This window comes from Solanum pennellii, chromosome 3 (assembly GCF_001406875.1).
Source record: "Solanum pennellii chromosome 3, SPENNV200".
Classification (NCBI taxonomy): Eukaryota; Viridiplantae; Streptophyta; class Magnoliopsida; order Solanales; family Solanaceae; genus Solanum; species Solanum pennellii.
This window is the reverse complement of record NC_028639.1, coordinates 66785835-66809129: the sequence shown is the minus strand read 5'-3', so window position 1 is coordinate 66809129 and position 23295 is coordinate 66785835. Positions and strand designations below refer to the sequence as shown.

The window sequence follows — 23295 nt, the reverse complement described above, 5'->3', positions numbered from 1 at the left end:
TCTTTTGTACTTGATGTGAATAATCGTATTATACTAGAAATAAAAATCAACAAAGTTAAAAAATTAAATTACAGAAACAACTCATTAAAACTTTTATGGACTATAACACAACACCCTTTGAAAAATAGAAAATTTGAAGAGTTATTAAATGCACTAATTTCGATATGTGGATAATGAACCATATTCATCTATTAATGCTTCTAACTACTTGGTGAAAAATAAAAAGACAGATCTGAGACATTTTATTTCTCCTCATTCACTTTCTTACATTTAATTCCTACCTAAAGTTTAAGTTACAATTTTTCAATATAAGTAATTGTTTATTTAAAGACTAATCTGTACAAAAAAAAACAAAAACATACATAAATCTTCCATTTTGATTAGTAGAAATATATCTACAACAAATTTTGATTATTCCAACAAAATTCTAGTATGGTTCTGTAATATTAATTGAACACTTAAAAATACAAGACTAGTTTTGCAATCAGTTACTATATACTAAGTTCGTAAACCTGGGAAAGCTTTAGTTGGATAGTTAAATATATCAAACGACAAGATGATTTATTTGTGTAGGCATGAAATAACACATATTTTAGTTCTTTAAGTGTAGAATAGCTTGATGTTATAGGCATGCAAGAACATGTAAAAAAAAGAAGAAGAAGAAATCGTGCAAACAAGAACATAACAGATATGTGCAGAACACCCACAAAGGAAGCAAACCAACACTTATATCATATCGTGAAATTATTAACGACTAGCTAGACGATGGAGTAGCCACCGCAAACAAAGGTAATTTCCTACGAACACTGAGCCCATTGCATTCAGTCATGTCCAAATGTTCTTCTTTTGGTAGTGCAAAATTGAACTTGTGCACAAGCCTTGCTAATGCTAGCTCATTTATGATAATAGCAAAAGTAATTCCTGGGCAGCCCCTTCTGCCAGCTCCAAAAGGAATCAACTCAAAGTTTTGTCCTTTGACATCAATATCACTATTCAAGAACCTCTCTGGCCGGTACTCCTCTGGATCATCCCACAACAATGGGTCTCTGCCCATTGCCCAAGCATTAATAAGGCCTTGAGTTTTAGCAGGTATGTCATAGTCTAATAATTTTACGTCTTCCCTTGATTCACGAGGAAGTAGAAGTGGATTCGGTGGATGAAGCCTGAGGGACTCTTTGATCACTGCTTTAAGATAGTGCATATTTCCTAAGTCATCCTCTGTTATCTCTGTTTTCCCTCCAGCTAATTCTCGCACTTCATCCTCTAATTTTTTCATGACTCTTGGATGCATCAAAAGCTCTGTCATTGTCCACTCCAGAGATGTATACACTGATTCTGTGCCACCAACAAACGCATCCTATGCATTATAAAGAAAAACAAAGAATAATATGAAAATAACATATGGATGTACTGTTGAGGATATTGAAACTAGGGACTTTCATTGAATATCATGCTGATTGCGGAATAACTGATCTATATCCTATACATGGACAAATAACCATGTCTAGTAGAATTGATAGGACTATTGTCAATTATGCCTAGTTTACATAGAAATATCAAGAAGAATAACTTCACAAAATTCACTCAAATTTAGAAAAGAGGTTCACACACAAGTGATAACGTGTCTCACAAATTTTCCCCCTAACAAAACTCTTGAAGCCCTTAGGACGGATCTTCTTCATATACAGATGGTTAAAAGAAAATTAAAACAAGAAACACTCCAAGGAGGGAGAATTTACCAAAAGGAGAGCTTTCAATGTATCTCTTTGCAGTTGAAAACCAGTCTCCTTTCCATTCTGAATTTCTAGCAAAATGCCCACGAAATCTATAGCCTCACCCACACTGCATCCTCCTTTCTTGTTCCTAATCATGCGTTCTTCAATGACGCTCGCTAAAAATGCATCCAAATCTTTAGCTACTTTCTTCACTCTGCAGTCCAGACCATTGATTTTATTGAGCCATTTAAGCCATGGAATATAATCGCCAATGTTAAAAGTACCTGTTAGTACAAGAAGTTCTTCTAATAGAGCCTTAACAGCTATTCCAGTTTCCCCTTCATTGTATGTCCTTCCTATGGTCACTCTACTGATTATGTTACTAGTCATACAACTTAAAACATCTCTCATGTCTATCACTGAATCACATTGTTGCCTAATTTTATCAATCATGTTTGATATTTCTTCTTCTCTCACACGACGATAAGATTGGACTCTTTTGTTGTTGAGAAGGTGAAACATGAACATGCTTTTAATTTGTCTCCAGTCTTCACCGTAGGAAGTAAATGCCACGTCTTTAGAGCCATAAAAGAGTCCATCAGTGATGCTAGATTTAGGTCTATTTGACCAAACGAGATCGTGAGTTTTCATGATATCACGAGCAGCATCGACAGAGGAAGCAACAATCACTGGCTTGCTGCCAAAGTGAAGTAGCATGACTGGACCATATTTTTTGGATAGTTTATGGAGAGAACGATGAGGAAGTGAACCAAGTTGATGGAGATTGCCTATGATTGGAAGCTTTGTTGGAGATGGTGGCAATAACCTCTTTTGTGTGTTTGAAGGGCTAAAGTAGAACTGATGAAGAATGTAAATGAAGGCAAGCAAAGGAACAAGAAGAAAATACTCCATTTTTTGTTTTAGAAGTTAGGTAGTATTGAGTACAAATCAAAAATATTTGGACTCAATATATACTTCTCTTTTTTTTTTGGTGGGTGGGTGGGCCGAATGTTAGGTTGGCTTCTTTTTTTTTCAAATTAGTTTCACCGAAAAGGGGTAGAAAATTACTTATAAAATAAATTTTGGTGGTTAATAAGACCTTAGTATAGTATAAAGGAATAATTTTATATAATAGTAAACTTATAATCTAAAATAAATAGAGTAGCTATTGTTTGATTTAATTGTGTCGCATAGCAAACGTTTATTTATATAACTAATCTGCAAGTAATATGACGGCAACCTTCACTAAGTTGAACAAAAGAGCGACACTTAGGACACCTCTGCCATTTTTCACCCTCAGCAAGTTTACCAAAAGCGACGTCGTCTTCATCTCTCAATGCCCCACTCTCCTCGCATTGAAATCCAGCATGCCATGGAATCTTGCATTGGAAGCAAAATAGTCTCTTGCAATTTGGGCATTTTGATCCCGTCGCAACGCCACCGCATTCATCCAAAATTAAAGCAGAGCAGTTCAAATTAGGACAGTAACACCGCGTCAACCCTAATACAGAGTACTTACACAACTTTTAAGACCATTTATCAAACAGATCGGAATCCATAAAATTTCGGCAACCGATTGGGTCCAGATATTGGTTACAATTCGGAAACGGACAAGGAATTTCGACGACATTGTCAACAAGCTTGACGGAAATGTATGTCGTTATATAGTCGATGCAGAACGAATGAACACAGAGATTTTGGTTCTTAAATTTTATACTGGGTAACAACATAGTCTCCATACAAATTTTGCAGCATAATGGTTGAGGTTCACTTAATTATACAATTTACAAATATTTTACTTCGATTCAATTGTATACAAGTGCAAATTTTATACAAATATTGCAGCGAAAAAGGCCAGCGAATTATACAATTGCAGCGAAATACAATTTTATCTCGCTTTATACAACAGAACTGTATAAATTATTTTTGTGTTTTTGTATAGAGCGAGAGAAAACATATGTTCTTCCTATACACTTATAATTATACATTATACAAACATTTTACTTCGATTCAATTGTATACAAATCAAATTTTATACAAATATTGCAGCAAAATAGGCGAGCGAATTATACAATTGCAATGAAATAGGCCAGCGAATTATACAATTGCAACGAATTATACAATTTACGTCAGCGAATTATACAATTGTATATGTATAGCGATGCCAGCGAATTATACAATTTAGGCCAGAAAATCATACAATTGTATATGTATAGCGAATTATACAGTTATATGTTTGCTATGAAGCACAATTATGCAAACTTTGCTATAACATACAAATATGAATTTTTTATTTGCTATATGTGAGAGTTGCCCAAGTATAAATGTGTCTCTGTGATTTCGGGTATTGATTGAGAGGATATTATGCATTTTCCCTTTTAAATATATAGTTAAATCCAATTATTTTGTAATATAATACTAACAATTTCTGTTAAAAATTTTTAGGAAAAATTACTCTCTTTCTTTATTAGTAGCATTTATTGCATTTATTTAAAATAACTTTTCCTTTCAAATGTAACGGATAAGCAAAATAACCCCTTTCCTTATTAATAACATGATAAAATTACTCCCTTTCCTTATTAATCACATGATATAATTACTCCATTTCCTTATTAATAATAATAATAATAATATATATATATATATATATATATTTATGAAATGAATGTTAATAATAAAGAAAGAGAGTATCTTTTATATTAGTTTACCATATTTATTTTATGTGTTTTCATTGTTATTTTTTATTGAATATTCTAGTGTCATCACTCATCTCATATTTTGTGTTATTTTCTTAAAATCACCTTATAAAGTTGTATTTTAGTAAGATTAAAGAAATATTCAAAACACAAGTTAATTATATGTTTATATGAATACTTTGTCAAAAAAACCCTGAGTTTTACTAATTTGATTTGACGTATAACTTTAAAAATTCAACATAAATAATTTGATTTGATATTTAAAACCCCGAACCAACCTGACCCAAACAAATTCACCCCTATCGCTTATCTTGTTAAGGATTTGTCTGACCCAACCAAATTCACCCCTGTCGCTTATCTTGTTAAGGATTTGTACGCGCGCACAAATTTTATGGTTACAGTTTGATTGCGTAAATATTTTTGCATTGCAATTTATAGAATTGTGGTCCAAATTATAAGTAGTGGTGATATTTCTGAACTCAACTATTAATGGTAGTAATATATTGATCGAGGACATTGTTCTTTAATTTCACATTACACAAAGCAGTAAATATGATTACATCCTACGAAACAGAATTTGGTGGTTAAAGTTCGAGAGTGTTATCTTTTGTGTCATGCAATAATGCAAATAATATAATGGGCAACTTTCACATGTAGCAAATAAAAAATTCATATTTGTATGTTATAGCAAAGTTTGTATAATTGCGCTCCATAGCAAACATAGAAACTGTATAATTCGCTATACATATACAGTTGAAGCAAATTGTATAAAACGAAGTGTATAAAACAAGAAAGAGAAAGATACTTGGGCGGAGAACTGTATAAAAACGAAGTGTATAAAACGAATTATATTATTATAAGTGTATAGAACGATTATATACAATTTGAATTTGTATAAAATGAGAAAGAGAGAAAGACAAAAGAGACTTGACAAGGAATATACAATTGAATCGAATTGTATAAAACGAGAAAGAGAGAAATCAGATACAATTTGAAAATTGTATAAAACGAGAAAGAGAGAAAGACAAAAGAAACTGGGCAGGGGAATATTTTTATTGCATAATTATAAGTGTATAGGACGAAAATATATGTACTTGCATGTGTATATACATTTTTCTCACACTTTGTACAAACAGAAACGCAACTTATACATTTCGCTTCTGTTTGTATAAGTGAGAAAGGCGAGGGTGGTGAGCGAGATTTGGGAGAGTGGCGAGCGAGATCTGGAAAAGGGGAGAGAGGAGAACAAAAATATATGTATTTATACAATTTTCTCTGCTTTATACAATTAGAAACAATTTTTATACACTTGTGTTAGTATAAAAAGTGAGGAAGCGAGCGAGAGATTGGAGGAGAGTGGCGAGCGAGATATTTGGGAGAGAGGCGCCTGACAATTTTTTGCAAACGTTTGCTATGAAGCACAATTAATTCAAACCCTAGCTACTCCATTTATTTTAGGTTATTAGTTTGCTATTATATACAATTTTCCCTAATATAATCGCGGTCGATCGTCTCCTCTACAACTTGTTTTGATTGTTTTTACCCGTTTTAACTGTGTTATATTGTTAGTTTAAGTATAATGCTTGCTTCGATTATTACTTAAATTTTACGGTATATGATATCGTTTAAATTTATCATTAGGAAACAGTGAAAATGTCTATTTTGTGTAATGACCAATTTGGTATGATCGCATCGTTATCTTAATATTTTCTTCTTATTTTGTTACTTATTATTTAATAATTTTTTTTAATCATATGATCTTAACTATATTTTTGCATTAGTTCTACCCCGTATTATAATTGTTTTCTTGTAAATTTATCATCAACTTGTACTGGTTATTTAGAGTCCTTGCATTCTGTCACCAGAATTTGGTTTGGTATTTTAAATTCATAACAATTAATAATCTTATTAATCTAAGATTATTTTTGCCTATGCCTTATAATTATTAATTGTTGATCTGTATGCCAAATTAAGCTGCCTATATTTTGCAAGGAAAGAAAATCTATTATCTCTTTTAATTCAATAATTTTGTTTTATTGGAAAACATTATAACTACAATTTTTAAATTTATTTATATATGGAGTTCTTTTTTAACTTAGCTTTAGGAATCACTTTAGAACTGGGATTCCCTTAACCAATTAAGGAATGTTACTTAAGTATATGTCTCTCTTAATTTAGGTTTAAGATCGATCGATGTCCAAACATGCCGTAGGGGAGGGGTGATATTAGGTTTAGGCTTAGAGTTTTTTTTTTAGAAATTGAGATCACGATAGTATTTATCATTGAAGGGATAAATTTGTTTGTGATTTGAGGTAAAAATTTAGTTTGTTCTTGAAGTTTACAATACTAAAAATTATCCTATTCTTCTTTTCACTTATAAATATGTGATGATAGGATCACATTAGGAATGTCATTAATTTTATTTTCAATATTTTAAATATTTAGTTAAATGATTGTACAATTTTGTCAAATGTTTAAAATTTTGAATTAAAGTACTTAAGAATTTATCATCTCCGAATAAAGATTTTTAGAACAAGAACTAACGATTTATATAGCAAAACTTGGCTGATATTTTACTAAGTCAAAGCAATCTCAGTTAAGTTATATAACAAAGACTGAGACTTTTTTTGCATAACTATAAATAGTTACTAATTGACTAACTACAAAATTTACTATCAATACTATAGATTATGTCTGCTCAACATGATTAGTCAAACTAAATTTTGGAAATACTAATTAGCATTCAAAATAAATTAATGCATTCAGAAAATTTATTTTTATTATGTATTTATATGATAATTTAATTCCTAAACTAGATATGATTTTTTGTGAGTGTTTTTTTTAGAATGATAAATCTTCACCCATGGTTCATGTAACCTTATCATTCTTCTTGTGCTGATCAATCACCTTATCATTACTAGTCACTATCGATATGAACCGGCAAAAAAATAATAATTTAATATTAACATGAGTTATAAACAACTGTAGCAATATTATTTCAGTTCCATAAGTTATTATTTCACTTCCATAAGTTATTTTTTAAAAAAAAAAATAAGTATAAAGCGTTTGAAATTTTTTTAATGAGAATTCTTAATTTGTGTTTTATATCTTTTGTTATTTTTTATTATGTTTGCTTAGTTTATGAAAATCTATTTTGTTTGCAATATCTTTATTGAAACTTGTGTAGTATTTGAGTTCTTTCTCATCTTCGGTTCAACTCTTCTTAACCTGCAAAATTTTATCTTTTGTCCTCATTACCTCGTCAATATTCAAACATTCAGAACTTACTTTTTTGCCTTAATTACCCTATTGAGATTTCAACAACCGAAATTTATCTTTTGTCCTAGTTCTTGATAGAATTAGGATTCCTTTAGCTAAGGAATTTTAAATACTCATATCTCTTTATTTTGGTTTTGAATGAAAATTTCATTGGTTTTGAATGAAAATTTCGTAACAATATAAGTTAATGACTTTATAGATAAAATATTCATAGTTGAATGATTTTGAGATTATAAAAAAAAGTTGAATGATTTTATGTGAGAACAATTCTTAGTTGAGTTACTTTGATTTTATAAAAGAAAGTTATAAGTACTTTAGAAGAAGTTTAAATTGACTGACTTAGAATCTAGAGTTTACAAAAGAAAGTTAAGTGATTTCGTAAAATAATAAATGTTAATTGAATGACTATGAGAAAAATTATCAGATAAGCCTTTAGTGATAGTTTAAACTTTAACAAGTCCAAAATTTACCTCATTACTCACTCTGCCACTTATTTCTTGACTTTTTCTGCTTTTTTTTCTTCAAACAGGATGGACCCCAAATTTGTTCCATCGAGTGAAAATAGCTATTTCCACAAATTTTACCTCTATGGCTATGTAATATTAATCCCACACGTCAATTATATCAGACTTTGTCGAGGGAAAAAACCCCACTGTCAAATCAAAATATCAGGTTTCTTTTTCCTCTTCTTTTCCAATCCATCTACTAATGGAAAAGCTTTAGTTGGATGGTTCAATATCAAACAAAGAAATAATACATCTTTTGGTCTGAACGCAAATATTTTATTTACGGAAAAGGGTCAAAATTGCTTTTGAATTATCTGAAATAGATTATTTATACCCTTCGTTATATTTTGGGATTAAAAATGTCCCTGTTGTTATCCTAAGAGACCACATATACCCTCAGAGTTAACAACCCATAATTTTATTGACTTGGCAAGCCACAAGGATTCATTACAAAAGAACTAGACCTTTTAGTGGCGATAATAGTCGCCACAAAAACCCAAAAAATCGCCACTAAAAGTTTTTAACATTAAATTTTAATTTGGTGTTTTTTTCTTCATTATTTTTTAAAAAAACGAAAATGATATCGATTAAGTAGGATTTTGAAGACACTGTTTTATGTTTATATTATATGAAAATGTATAAAATGTACAATGATTCATTATATAGTAGGAGATGTGAATCGAAGTAAGTTTCATGATTTTTCGTAATAATATTGAGTGTTTTTAATATTAATATTGCAAGTTATTTATTTTAGAAAATTAGGTTGCGATCAAAAATTAATTATCATACTTTTGTGTTGAAAAAATAGGTTTTACTATTAGTCGTCACTAAAAATCACTCATAACCTTTAATGGCAATATTTTGAGATTTTGTGGCAACTTTGTTGCCACTAAAGATCAAGTTCTTTTGTAGTGAATCTTAGTTGACAACGCTTAGGTGGAGGGATTAGTCCTATGTGGCATGCCACGTCACTAAAAAAATTGGGGTGTTAACTCTTGAGGATATTTGTGGTCTCTTAGAATAACAGCGAGGGTATTTTTTATCCCAAAATGTAATGGAGGATATAAGTGGTCTATTTCGCATAGTTCAGGGGCAATTTTGACCCTTTTCCCTTTTAATTATAAACTCAAAAGTCAATTAAAATTTAGAAGTTTTTTCTAATTTTTATTTATACTGAAACATAACTAACAACATCTTGACGAGAGGGAGTCAGGGGTGACTCGACAGTATAAAAAAAAGACATGTGTCTTAGGCCTCCAAATTTAAGGGGCCTCATTTTGGAGGCCTCATTTTTCCTTTTTTTTTTAACAATAAGTTATAAGTTATTATTTTTTAACAAATATTGAATATTATTTGTAGAAGAAGTAAACATCTCCTGAAAAATGAAGGAATTATTAGAAGAAATTTGATATATTTTGAGTACTATATCTTCTGAAAAATAATTTAAAATAAGAATAGTTATATTATGAGCCTATGAGGTGAAAACTAGAAGAAATAAATTATATAAAAGTTATTAACAATTTAAGTTTAAGGCCCCGTTTGATTTTTGCTTTAGGCCACTAATATGCTTAAGTCGCTCCGGGAGAGAGTTGCTTGGATGATAAGCACCCCTCACTTTCAACCCAAAGATTGCGAGATCAAATCACCAAGAGAGTCAAAGAGGTGGGAGCTCCCAAGGGAGGGTTTAAAAAAAAAACTTAACATCTTATTTTATAATAGTAAGAAACCAAATTAAAGTACAACTAGAAAATATGTTCTTATATGAACAAAGATGAACAAATCCTAACTAAACATTAATTAAATAAATACCAAATAACAAATTTTACACATTTTAGGATTCATACTCCAATTTAAAATTATTATTTTAATATTCTCCCGTGACTTAAAGTCGTCTACTCTTGCCTTTTTCTTTTTGTCATAACTGTTGTGTTGGAAAACACTTTTGTTCAACCTTTAATTTCATTCTTGTCGTTGTTGTTGTATCACAAAACTTCACTTTAATCTTCAATTGACAATTATGGAGTATTTTTCTTAAATTCTCATTTATTTTTTCTGGGTTGTGTTGGAGCATCTTCTCTCTAATTTCCAAGTAGAAATTAAGGAGTATTGAATGAAAATCAAGAATATTTGGACGCAATTATCTTTTATAAAATGTGTGGTCATAGTTTGATTATGTTATTTTTTTGTCGTGCCATTTATAGAATTGTCGCTCGTGTATAATGAATATCTTGTCAAAATATTTGGGCTTATTACACCCCCTTAAGCTTAGAAGATATTTAATGAAAAAATTACTTGAGTGAATCCCTTTTAAAAAATAATTATTTATTTTAAATATATTTTTGAATTATTATCATTCATAGCAATATATAATAATATCATATATTTTATTGAATTTCTCTTTCTCTTTTGCCTCTTTTCCCTTTTTTTCTCTCGCCTTTTTAATTTTTGTATCTTTTTCTCGCTCTTTCTCTTTCTTTTTTTATATTGTTGTTTTCCCTTGTTTCCTTTTTGTTGTTTTTTTTTCTATTGTTTTTCTTTTTTTTTTTCTTTTTGTTGCACATTTCCCCCTCTCTTGCTTTGTTTGCCCTTTTCTCTCTTTATTTTCTTTCATAGTGTAGTCAATTATTTGTGGATTAAATATTTTTTATCAATAATTAATTAATTAGATAAGTAATCTAATTGCAACAAATAAAGAAACATAATAAATTGCAAAATGTTGAATTAAAAATGTGTTCAACACATATTAAAATTGAATTAGAAGAGAATTAATATGAATGTAAAATGTAGCAAACTAAAAAGCATTTTATGATCTATAAACTGAATGAATTTGTGTAGCAATGAACTTCACAAATAAATAAACGTAAAAAATCAACTAATAAATTACAAAATGAATTAAAATTGTGTCACACTAATATTAAACAAGCAAATAAATTAAATTTGCTTTAAAATTGTATTACACAATATTAAAGTTAAATTAGAAGAAAGAATTTAGAGTGAATGAAAAACGTAACTAACGGAAGACAAGACAACAATTTATAAACTGAATTAAACTTATATTATTCATGAATAAAACATGTATTATATGTGTCTTATAAATTATTTTTGATTTCTATCGCTAATAACGTGAGTGATGTTTGCAATTTGTATTAAAAATGTATTGTGCATATATTGTAAATGTGTTACCTAAATTACTTTAGTTCATACCATTAAAAGGGGAGGAAAGTTTGCATTTGTTATAAATTTAGAATGTATTAGCCATGATTTTAATACAATTATGAAATATACATATCGAATATAACTTTATTACAAAAGCGATATAGTTCCGTAAACTTTCATCCTTTTCGGCTTCAATCTAATATTTCTCCTAAAATCAATTCTAAACTTAACCAAACCTTCTTAAAATTGAGATATAAACTCCAAATGATACTTTCAATTATTTGTAGGAACAACCTATCCAAACTAAAGAGCAAACAAGTAATCTAGTTGTAATAAATGAAGAAACCTAATAATCTGTCAAATGAATTAAACTTGAATTAAAATTGTATCACATACATTAAAGTTGAATTAGAAGTGAATTAAATACACATGCAAAATGTAGCAAATGAAAGAGCATTTTGTTATTTGTAAACTGAATAAAATTTGTATTAATACTGAATTAAATTAAACAAGTAATTTGATCATAACAAATCAAAAAATAAATTGTAAAATAAATTAACTTGTATTATATGTATATTACACAAATATTAAAGTTGAATTAGAAGAGAGAATTAAGCATGAATAAAAAACATAACTAATGAAATACCAGACAATGACCTATATAGTGAATTAAATTTATATCAATATCAAATCAATTTGCATTAAAAAGTGTATTACACAATATTAAAGTTGAATTAGAACAGACAAGACAATAATCTATAGACTGAATTAAACATGTATTATTCATAATTAAAACATGTATTATATGTATCTTATAAATTATTTTGGCTTGTACATGAGTGGTGTTTGCAATATGTATTAAAAATGTAGTGTGCATGTATTAATCATTTGGATGGTATTACTAAGAAGAGAGTAAAGTTTGCAATATGTATTAGAAATGTATTGTTCATGAATAAACCTTGTATTATATGTGTCTAATAAATTATTTGATTTGTATCACTTAGAAAATGAGTGATGGTTGCAATATGTAATACAAATGGATTGTTAATGAATAAGACTTATATTGTATGTGTCTTATAAATTATTTTAATTTATCACTAAGAAAATGAGTGGCAATTGCAGTATGTATTAAAATGTAATGTAGATGTCTTATAAATATATTATTAGTGTGTTACCAAATTATTCTTGTTGTATCACTAAGAAAGAAGTGAAGCGTGCAATATGTATTATAAATGTACTACTCATGAATAAAACGCGCATTATCTATATCTCATACATTATTTTGATTTGTATCACTAAGAAAAAAGAGTGATGTTTGCAGTATGTATTACAAATGTATTATTCATATATTATAAATTTATTAAGAGTGTGCTGCTTAAATTATTTTGGTTGATATCACTAAAAAAGAGTGAAGTATTTGATATGTATGTATTATAACTGTATTGTTCATGATTTTAATATAATTTTAATATAATTATGAAACATATGTAATACAATTTTAATGCAACTGCGATATAGTTTCATAAATTTTATTTTTTTTCGAGTTTCAATCTAATATTTCTCCTATCAATTATAAACTTAATCAAACCCTCTTGAAATTGAGATATAAATTTCAAACGACATTTTCATTAATTTGTAGGAAAAACCTATCCAAACTAATCACAAATTCGTAAAATTCAAATAATGAAATCAAAATTTGAAGTTTTATAATGACCATCAATGGTGAACTCTTGTTGTAATTTTAGAGATTTGAAATTTCTGCTTAAAACATGATTTTTTTGTACAAATTTTCATTTTTTTATTTTTTTCATCGTATTTTTTGGATAAAATAATGAAATATGAAAAATTGATTTTGTTAATTAAATAAAATTTTGAAAGAAGAAGATTTTTTTTTAAAAAAAAAAAGGAAAGAAAAGAAGAGTACAGAGACAATTAATGATAGAAAGAGAAAGATAAGAGGAAGAATTAAAAAAAAAAAAGAAGCGGCAAAAGGATCGAAAAAGAAGCGACAATGAATTTTTCTTAATTTCAAAAATGTTATATTTAGTTAGAAAAATTATATTGACATAAATGATAAATATTTTTTTACATATAGTATATTTATGTGATTTGTTCATATTTAATTTAGACACTAAAATTATACTATATTTTAATTGAATGTTTTTACTTTTAATAAAGTGTTTTAATACTTTCGACTTAAATTTTATGAAAAATAATTATGCCTATTTTATCTATCTATTAGATAGTTAAATTAACTATATAAAATATATGATATTTTTTAATTTATAAGCATTTTCCTTGATAAGTCGTAAAACTCAATCACAACTCCACACTTGACATTGATGCGCGTAACCAATAGAGATGATATGAGTGCTTATTAGAATAAAGGAAATAAAATGGTCTATTTTTCTACTTTTATATTAGTGTCAAACACTTTTATTTTAATAGATCGGATTTAATGTTTTTTTGTCCGTAGATTTTTGCTTTTAAGCAGAAGAAATGGTGAGATCTTCAATTCTGCATAAGAGTAAAACATTTTTTAGCCTTGGATTGTTTTCAAACATTAATTTTACCATGCATAGATTTTTTGTTACAGGAAGAGAAAAAATCAAGAAATAAAATGAATTATTTTTTAATTTTCATGTAATAGATCGAATTTAACATCTTTTTGTCCATAAATATTTGCTTTTAAACGGAAGAAAACCTCGTGCCACGACTTTTAAATTCAATAGTGACGGTACTTGTCTTCAAGGTTCTTGTGAAAAAATTATGTGTCGGATATTACTTAATTTTATCATTTTGATTTAATTTACTATCCCTCGCAATAATTCTTGTATTTCCATTTTAATTTTTTTAATTCACGGGTCCAAAGTGTAGTGTACTTGTATTCATCTGTATATGTTTGAAAATATATTTATGTAGGTGCGATGTGTTGTGTACTTGTACTCTGTATATTTTTGCAAAAATTTCAAATAAAAAATGTGAATAATTAATTACTAAAATAATCCTATAAAGTTTATATGAACTATATCACCCTTGGAAAAATAAAAAGACTTCAATATGTTCTCCATCTAATAGAGAGGACAGGAGGATTATATATTCCTCAAAATATAATGCACAAATTGAAAAAATTATGTAGTTTTAGTCAATTCTCATTTTATCGAAATTATAATAAGGCAACAAGGACTTATCAAAATTATATATGAAATCATGATATAATGATATTTTGTTTGGATATGCAATTTGGACTTTGTATTTTGTACATTTTCTTAAAAACATAAAAACCTTATAAGTTGTAAAATTATCAAAATTGTTTCAATTCTCTATAGAATCTTACTATCAAAAGTTTATAAAATCGCATAATACATTATCACAACGCCATTCTAAAAAAATATAACATTAATTTATTGATCAAACTTTATTTTAATAAAAAAATTGAACATAAGTTAGAGTGTTCTAGTCTCTTTAATATAATACTCCCACATAATATGAACAATCTTCTCACGTTGAACTTGCATTTCTCGATCATATGTGCGAGAAGACAAACCGGCATTGTTACTATGAGCCGTTTGTTGGTCAATTTGGTTGGTAAATAAATTTGATTAAAAAAATAAGGAATTTGGTGAATATAAATGGTAAAGTAGAAATTGATTTGAAGTAAAATAAATTTTATATTGGTGAGAATAATGGTTATATGGGATATAAATGTTTAAAAAGTGATGATATGAATTACAAATTTTATTTACATGTGAAATAAATGATTAGTAAACATAAATATGGAGTTATTTTTACAAATTATAAACTTGTGCATCAATTTTTGTATTTGAAAAAATTTAAATCATGCTTCTTGGAGAACTTGAAATAGCATATTCGCTGATAATTTTATATTGCGATATAAAATCGGACGTGGAAACACCTACTAAGTTAGCTATAAAGGATTAACACTCTCATTTTCATATTATTGTAATTCAAAAACATTATTGGGCAAATTTGTCGTTGAAGTGAAAATAGTTATTTCAACAGAACTCTACCTTTAGGTTCTGTAATATTAATTCAACACTTGAATTGTTGAAGAAAAAAATGAAAAAGGCAATGCTTCTTTTGCAATTAATTATTCAAACTCTAATCCTCGCACTTCATCCTCTAATTTTTTCATAACTCTTGGATGCCTCAAAAGCTCTGTCATTGTCCACTCCAAAGCTGTATACGTTGATTCTGTGCCAGCAACAAACGCATCCTATGCATTATAAAGAAACACAAAGAACAAAATTTAGTACTTTTACAAAAATAAATAAATAATAATTTTTTGTTGGTTGCGTTATGCTAAATTTACTCCTATATATGATACTTTTTCTTTGTATTTGTAATTTTGTTTTAAGAATATATTTGATTGAAGGGTGTATTTTTTGCTTTAGAAAATGAGACAAATACAATCATAAAATTAGTGTATAAGACATGCAAAACAATTAATGCCTACAAGATATTCTAATTTCAAATTATTAATAATTACATTTTTGCATTTTAAATTTTAAATATTTGTAAAGAATCATTCTTACATGTGATTCTGGATAAACTCTATAGTTTTTAGACAATTTTCATTAAAATTATCCTGAGATCCAAATCCCAAGTCAAAAAAATGATACACCAAAATGCTTACGAAGTTGCAAGATGTTTTATCCTTTGACCAAATATTGCTTCTATTAATTTTTTAACAAAAAATTGTAAAATATATTTTAACAAACTTTTAATTGTAAGAATACTAATATTGTCATTTTGACTCTCCATTAAATTAAAATCTGATTTATTTAATTAAATATTAATATTTTATTTGTATAATTACATAATTTAAATACCAATCATTGCACTTTAAATCTTAGTTATTTCCTTCTAATAAATTTACTATTTATAAATTTGAATTACTTAATTGCATTTTACTTAATGAGAAGGAGAATTTCATGTTTTACTAATTAATGTCAAACATTTTATCTTCTTGAAATGTTTAATTTAATTTCAACATTTTTATGAGACAAAAAAGACATTTTAAGAAAGTTAATCATAAAATAGTGTGCCTCCATTTTTGTTTTTGCTATTTTATTTTATCTTTTAAAACAAATATATAATTTCTATATCAAAATTATAATAAAGGGAGGACTAAATGTAAAAAAAAAATCTTCAAGTTAACTATACAATAAAAACATTTTTTCAAAAGTTAAATTGTTTATCATTTTGTTCATCGTTATAAAGTAAACGTGCAACGCACGTGCCCATATACTAGTTATTCATAAGAACGTAAAGTATTCACTATTCATGGGGCAACTTGGAAAGTTGGCGTCTACATATATCTGTTATCTGTGCAATGGAATCAATAATTTGAATTAAGTTGTAGGTGTTATTGATTTGATACAAGGCTTCTTTTGCAACCAACTATATCCTAAATAAACGTGACACATCTTTTAGTCCTTACGTGTAGAATAGCTTGATGTTTTTGTCATACAAGAACATGTCAAAAAGAAGAAATTTTGCAAACAACAACATAACAGATATGTGCAGAACACCCAAAAAGGAAGCAGATTGTGAAATTATTAACCACTAGCTAGACCATGGAGTAGCCACCGCAAGCAAAGGTGATTTCCTACAAACAGTGAGCCCATTGCATTCAGTCATGTCCAATTCTTCTTCATTTGGTAATGCGAAATCGAACTTGTGCACAATCCTTGCTAATGCCAGCTCAATTACCACAATAGCAAATGCAGTTCCTGGGCAGCCCCTTCTCCCTGCTCCAAATGGAATCAACTCAAAGTTTAGCCCTTTCACATCAATATCACTATTCAAGAACCTCTCTGGTCGGTACTCCTCTGGATCGTCCCACAATAATGGGTCTCTGCCGATTGCCCAAGCATTAATAATGACTTGAGTTTTTGCAGGTATGTGATAATCTAGTAAGTTTACGTCTTCCATTGATTCTCGAGGAATCAGTAGTGGAGCCGGTGGATGAAGCCTGAGACTCTCTTTGATCACTGCTTTTAGATACTGCATATTTCTTAAGTCGTCCTCTGTTATCCGTTGGCCTAATTCTCGAACTTCCTCCTCTAATTTTTTCATAACTCTTGGATGCCTCAAAAGCTCTGTCATTATCCACTCCAAAGCTGAATACGTCGATTCTGTGGCAGCAACAAACGCATCCTGCGCATTATAAAGAAACAGAAGAACAAAATTTACAAGTTTTAAAAATAATAACATGAAAATTAACAAAAATATATATATATATATATACATATATACTATAAATGTTAGAGACAAAATATTTTGATTGACCAAGTTTTAAACTATTCCATACTACATATATGGACTAGTCAGAATATATAATTACAAATGGAGCTGATATTTATGGATTACATGCCGTCCAAGAAAGAAGTAGGTTATGGAGCAAACTTAGAAATTTATATATAGACTATAATACAAAGTTGAATGTTGATAAATAGGCAGAATGAATGTACTGTTGAGGATATTGAAACTAGGGACATTGATTGAATATCATGTTGATTGTGGATTAACTGAACTAGAGCCTATACATGGACAAATAACCATGTCTACAGTAGAATTGATAGAACTATTGTCAATTATGCCTCGATTATACAGAAATATCAAGAAGAATAACCTCACTAAATTAAGTCAGAATGAAAAGAGGTTCACATAAGTGATAACGTAACACTTGTGTCCCCTAACAGTCACAGAATTCACAGGATGATGTTATCTTCCAGTGTAAGACAGATACGTAAAAGAAAATTAAAACAAGACACACACTGAAGAGGGAAAATTTACCAAAACGAGAGCTTTCAATGAATCTCTTTGAAGAGGAAAACCAGTCTCCTTTCCATCCTGAATTTCCAGCAAAACACCCAAGAAATCTGTAGCTTCACCCGCACTGCACTCTACTTTCTTGTTCCTAATCACGCGTTCTTCAATCAGGCTCTCTATGAATGCATCCAAATCTTTAGCTACTTTCTTCACTCTGCTGTCCAGACCATTGATTTTATTGAGCCATTTAAGCCATGGAATATAATCACCAATGTTAAAAGTACCTATAAGTATAAGAAGTTCTTCTATGAGAGACTTAACAGCAATTCCACATTCCCCTTCATTGTATGTCCTTCCTATGTTCACTCTGCTGATTATGTTATTAGTAAGACAACTAAAAACGTCTCTCAAATCTATCACTGAATCACACTTTTGCCTAACTTTATCAATCATGTTTGATATTTCTTCTTCTCTCACACGACGATAAGATTGGACTCTTTTGTTGCTGAGAAGGTGAAGTACGGTAATGCTTCTAATTTGTCTCCAGTATTCACCATACGGACTAAAGGCCACATCTTTAGAGCCATAAAAGAGTCCATCAGTCATGCTAGATTTAGGTCTACCTGACCAAACGAGATCGTTGGTTTTCATGATATCGCGAGCAGCATCAACAGAGGAAGCAACAATCACTGGCTTACTGCCAAATTGAAGTAGCATGACTGGACCATATTTATTGGATAGTTTATGGAGAGAACGATGAGGAAGTGATCCAAGTTGATGGAGATTGCCTATGATTGGTAGCTTTGTTGGAGATGGTGGTGATAACCTCTGTTGTGTGTTTGAAGGGCTAAAGAACCACTGATGAAGAAAGTAAGTTAAGAGAAGCAGAGGAACAAGAAGAAAATACTCCATTTTTGTTTTAGAAATTATGTACCAACCTTAAGACTAACTAGTTTAAGTAGCTTTGGGAGAGAATTAACTTAACCACAGTTAAGATAAATCAAATCTTGGTAGCTAAAATATTAATGTAATACCTGTCAAATATCTAAATGGCATAATACATGCAAATTTATTCCCTTCAACTTTGGGTGTGCACAAATAGATACTCAAATTTATATAAGTTGAACAAATAGACATACATTACATGACATCCTACATACACTGCCGTTTAAAAAAATATGACCCTACATGGTCCCCTATGTCTTGGCTAATTGGTTTCAGATGCCCAGCGAAAGCTTTGATGGTCGTGCATGCGGGTTCAATTCCCTGTGATTGCACTTTTTATTTTACCTAATTTATTAATGTAATATTATCAATTATTACTACACCTAATTTGTTAATGCAATATTATCAATTATTACTAAACCTAATTTATTAATACAATATTATCAATTATATACACCTAATTTATTAATATAATATATTATCAATTAAAGTAATATTTAATATTAAATTAGAGACCCAGACTACAACTTCAAAATTTAAGGAAAACATATAACTTTTTGTTTTACCTAATTTATTAATACAATATTATCAATTATTACTACACCTAATTTATTAATACAATATTAACAATTATTATTACACCTAATTTATTAATATAGTATATTATCAATTAAATTAATATTTAATATTAAATTAGAGACCAAGGCTATAACTTAAAAATTTAAGGAAAACATATAATTTTAGTAGTCAATTGATCTTTTAATCAATTTGACTTTCGATTTTTTATCTTTTCATTGAAATTTTTAAGAAAATTTAAAAGTGATTATTTAATTTAAAGTTAATTAGTAAATCCTATTTTTTTAAATTTTTTTTTATAAAACTACTAAAAGTGAAAAAGGTTTCATATAGAATTTCTTTTTATAAGAAAACTCATTCTATTCTACTATTAATTTTTCATGTCTCGTTGTTAGTCTTAAGAGATTCGTGAAATCTTAAAGCATAAAGTGATTTCATTATAAATAAATTGTCTCTTTTTTCAAAGCTAATTAGTACTATGTAGTTTAATTTTTAAATTTTTTGGTATATTTTTTTTTATTTAAAATAAATTATCTTTATAGTAACATAGTTTAATTTTTAGAAAAATTACGTATTAAATAAATTTTATTTATCTATGGAATTCTTGGACACCCTTCGTAAAATTTCTGGCTACGTCACTGCTTTGGTGGTTGACTTACCCAAAGATTATTTGTTCAATAATGAAAGTTTTAGATCTTAAAATAAATTAGTATATCCTAGTATAAACAAAAGAGGCCAGATATATTCGTGGTGGCTCCCAGTTTTATCAATTATTAAAATTTTGCTCACTTGTTAACAATTCCATGCAGTAATCACGTTTATTAAAAATAGAAATGAACAGATCATGACCCTATATTTTATTTCTATAGTCCTTAACACTCATGTGATTTTTTCAAGATATCAACATAGTATGTGAGGATGACCTGGACAAAATGCATTATTTAAAAGCAGTAATTAAGGAAACATTGCAATTACATCCTCCAATTCCTCTGTTAGTTCCACGACAAGGAAACTCTTTTGTAGCAGGTTTAACCCATACTCTACTTTCTATTTAGATTTATTTTTTAAATTATTGATATATGAAATTATGTAATGGTGAAAAATGATATTATCTATTCAAATATTGTATTTATCAAAGCAATATAGTATAATATAATAATATAACACAATATAATATAATACGATATATTTTGAAGCAATAGGTAACAAACATTCTAATAAAATGTAAAAGCCAAGTAGAATTTTATGTAATTTTTACGAGAGATTTTTATTTTACATAAAATAGATTTGGAAAAGACATTTTCTTCTATTTAATTTATAAGTGGGCTTAAGAAATTTAAGAAAGAATACGTGATTTGCTCCTAAATTGATGTATCGATATATATATATATTTGAAAATATTTATATACACATAATTAGATGTATCGATACTAGGGGCGGACAAAATGTATAATTCACAAGTATTATATACATATATGGAAAATACACAAGTATCCCCCTATACTATGACCGAAATTCCAGAGACACATCTTAACTAAACTAAGGTCTTATTACCCCCCCCCTGAACTTGTTTTTTTTGTAATTTTGTGTACCTTTTTGGCTTATGTGACATCCAAATATCTCTCACGCGCCTCAATTGTGTAGGGTAACAGAGTGTGCCACGTAAGACCAAAGGTGCACAAAATTATTTAAAAAAATTCAAGGGGTAATAGGACCTTAATTTAATTAAGGTATGTCTCTAAATTTCGATCATAATTTAGGGAGATAGTGTGCATTTTCCCATATATATATACTTCCCAACTAATCAAAGAATATATTTTGACAATTCAAGCACAAAAAATCTCACATTGTATAGAGATTACAGCAAAAACTAATTAAATAATAGGATATATATCTTAAAGATAAACTAACTAAATAATAGGATATATATCTTAAAAGATTTCTTTAAAAAGGACTTTCGCATATAGCCACTCAAAAATAATTTAATTACGCTCTATAATTATAATTTGGTAATTATGATTTGTAACTACTTGTTATAGGGAGAAGAGTCGCGAGTAAGATTGGGAGAGGGAGGAGAGAGGCGAGCGATAGAGGTAAATGTATATCGGTTAGATAATTGTATATATGTAACTGGTATACTTTGTATATCTGGCGAGCGAGATTGAGAAAGTGAGGAGAGAGGCGAGCGGATTGGGAGATGGAGGAGAAAGACAAGCGAGAGAGGGCAACAAAATGTATAATTCACATCTCGTTTGTATAATTCATGTGTTTTTGTATAATTGAGTAATACAAAGTCTGAAATTATACAAGTATGATAAAACTCAAAGAAACGAATTGATACAAACATAAACATATGAACTTTAAACAATTATACAAATTGTATGATGCAAATTACATTATTTAAATTAAATTATACAAAATTTGAAGATGTACATGTTTATACAAACTTAAAAAGTTATACCAAAAAAGATTGAAGGTATATATGGTGATAAAATTGAAAAATCAAAGGAAATTATCGTCATATATAAGTATAAATCATCGTATACAAATACAAATCAAACAAAAAACTGTTAGTTGTGAATTATGCAAATATGGTGAATTATATAAACGTCTAATGCATGACCAAATAAATCAAATCTTGGTCGTTAAAATATTAATAAAATACCTATCACAAATCTAAATGCATGACCAAATAAATCAAATCTTGGTCGTTAAAATATTAATAAAATACCTATCAAAAATCTAAATGCATGACCAGACGTAATGGAGAGAACACTGCTGGAGCGAGTAATAGTTTGTGTTTGATTAGTCAATTTAAAAATCTTTTTGCAAATATTAGAACAGTAGTTTGTTGATTGGCCAATATTTCAAAAGTCTAAGTGGGAAAACCTGCATTTTTAGCTTTTGAAAAACTTTATTTTGTTTCTATAATAAAGAAGTGGTCTATGTCACTAATTTCTTCAAGAAAGTGGTCGATATCATTTTAAAATTTGTTAATGAAACTTGTCGAAATCATAAAATCTTTTCTCTAGATATTTTGAAGTTTTTTTACGAATATTTTAATCTCTGAAACAGTAAAAAAATGAGTGATATGTTTGATGGTAATCACGACATATAATATATACAGTTATATAATCTGACTTGCGTTTTAGATTGGGGATTCTCCAGAAGTTGGTATCTTAGGGTGAAATTAGACAATTTTGGCCATATTACGGGGAATCTTTAATGGAAGGGTATATTTGATAATATCAATTACTGTAAGTGTATATTTGATCAAGTAAATAACGGAGGACAAAGAGTGTGTTTGGTACGAAGAAAAATATTTTCTGGAAAATATTTTTTAATTTTCCCATATTTGGTTGGGACAAAAATTTTGGAAAATGTTTTCCAAATCAATTCATTTTCCTCAAAATTAAGGAAAATGAATTCCCTTCAAAAATTAAGGAAAACATTTTCCATAACTCTCCTCCAATTTCAAATTACATTTTTTTTGGGGGAAAAATATCAATTTAAAAAAAAATATTTTCAATTTCAAAATTTTTATTTTTTCACCTGATCCTTGCCCTTCCCCCCACCCCCCAACCCCACCCCCTCTCCAAAAAATTAATTTTGCTTTTTAAAAAT

The 23295-nt window shown here is 28.6% G+C and overlaps 2 protein-coding genes and 1 pseudogene across 2 annotated transcripts; all 3 read right to left on the bottom strand.

Annotated features, from left to right (window-relative positions):
* Positions 1–590: 590 nt before the first annotated feature.
* On the bottom strand, positions 591–2647 carry LOC107014926 (cytochrome P450 71A4-like). Its single transcript, XM_015215050.2, has 2 exons — positions 1740–2647; positions 591–1357 (listed from the first exon to the last, which is right to left on the bottom strand). The coding sequence occupies exons 1-2, from the start codon at positions 2625–2627 to the stop codon at positions 755–757; spliced, it is 1491 nt and encodes a 496-aa protein (XP_015070536.1). The 5' UTR covers positions 2628–2647; the 3' UTR covers positions 591–754.
* Positions 2648–2920: 273 nt separating this feature from the next.
* LOC107013600 lies at positions 2921–4320 on the bottom strand (annotated as a pseudogene).
* Positions 4321–16697: 12377 nt separating this feature from the next.
* On the bottom strand, positions 16698–19062 carry LOC107014925 (cytochrome P450 71A4-like). The gene is made up of 2 exons (XM_015215049.2): positions 18175–19062; positions 16698–17535 (listed from the first exon to the last, which is right to left on the bottom strand). The coding sequence occupies exons 1-2, from the start codon at positions 19060–19062 to the stop codon at positions 16942–16944; spliced, it is 1482 nt and encodes a 493-aa protein (XP_015070535.1). The 3' UTR covers positions 16698–16941.
* Between the last annotated feature and the right edge of the window lie 4233 nt (positions 19063–23295).

What these genes read in the sequence shown, in the direction of transcription:
- LOC107014926 (XM_015215050.2), bottom strand. Translation starts at nt 2,627, where the DNA reads ATGGAGTATTTTCTTCTTGTTCCTTTGCTTGCCTTCATTTACATTCTT. An exon ending in CATTGAAAGCTCTCCTTTTG is followed by an intron (nt 1,358 to 1,739) that starts GTAAATTCTCCC and finishes TATAATGCATAG; the next exon opens with GATGCGTTTGTTGGTGGCAC.
- LOC107014925 (XM_015215049.2), bottom strand. Translation starts at nt 19,062, where the DNA reads ATGGAGTATTTTCTTCTTGTTCCTCTGCTTCTCTTAACTTACTTTCTT. An exon ending in CATTGAAAGCTCTCGTTTTG is followed by an intron (nt 17,536 to 18,174) that starts GTAAATTTTCCC and finishes TATAATGCGCAG; the next exon opens with GATGCGTTTGTTGCTGCCAC.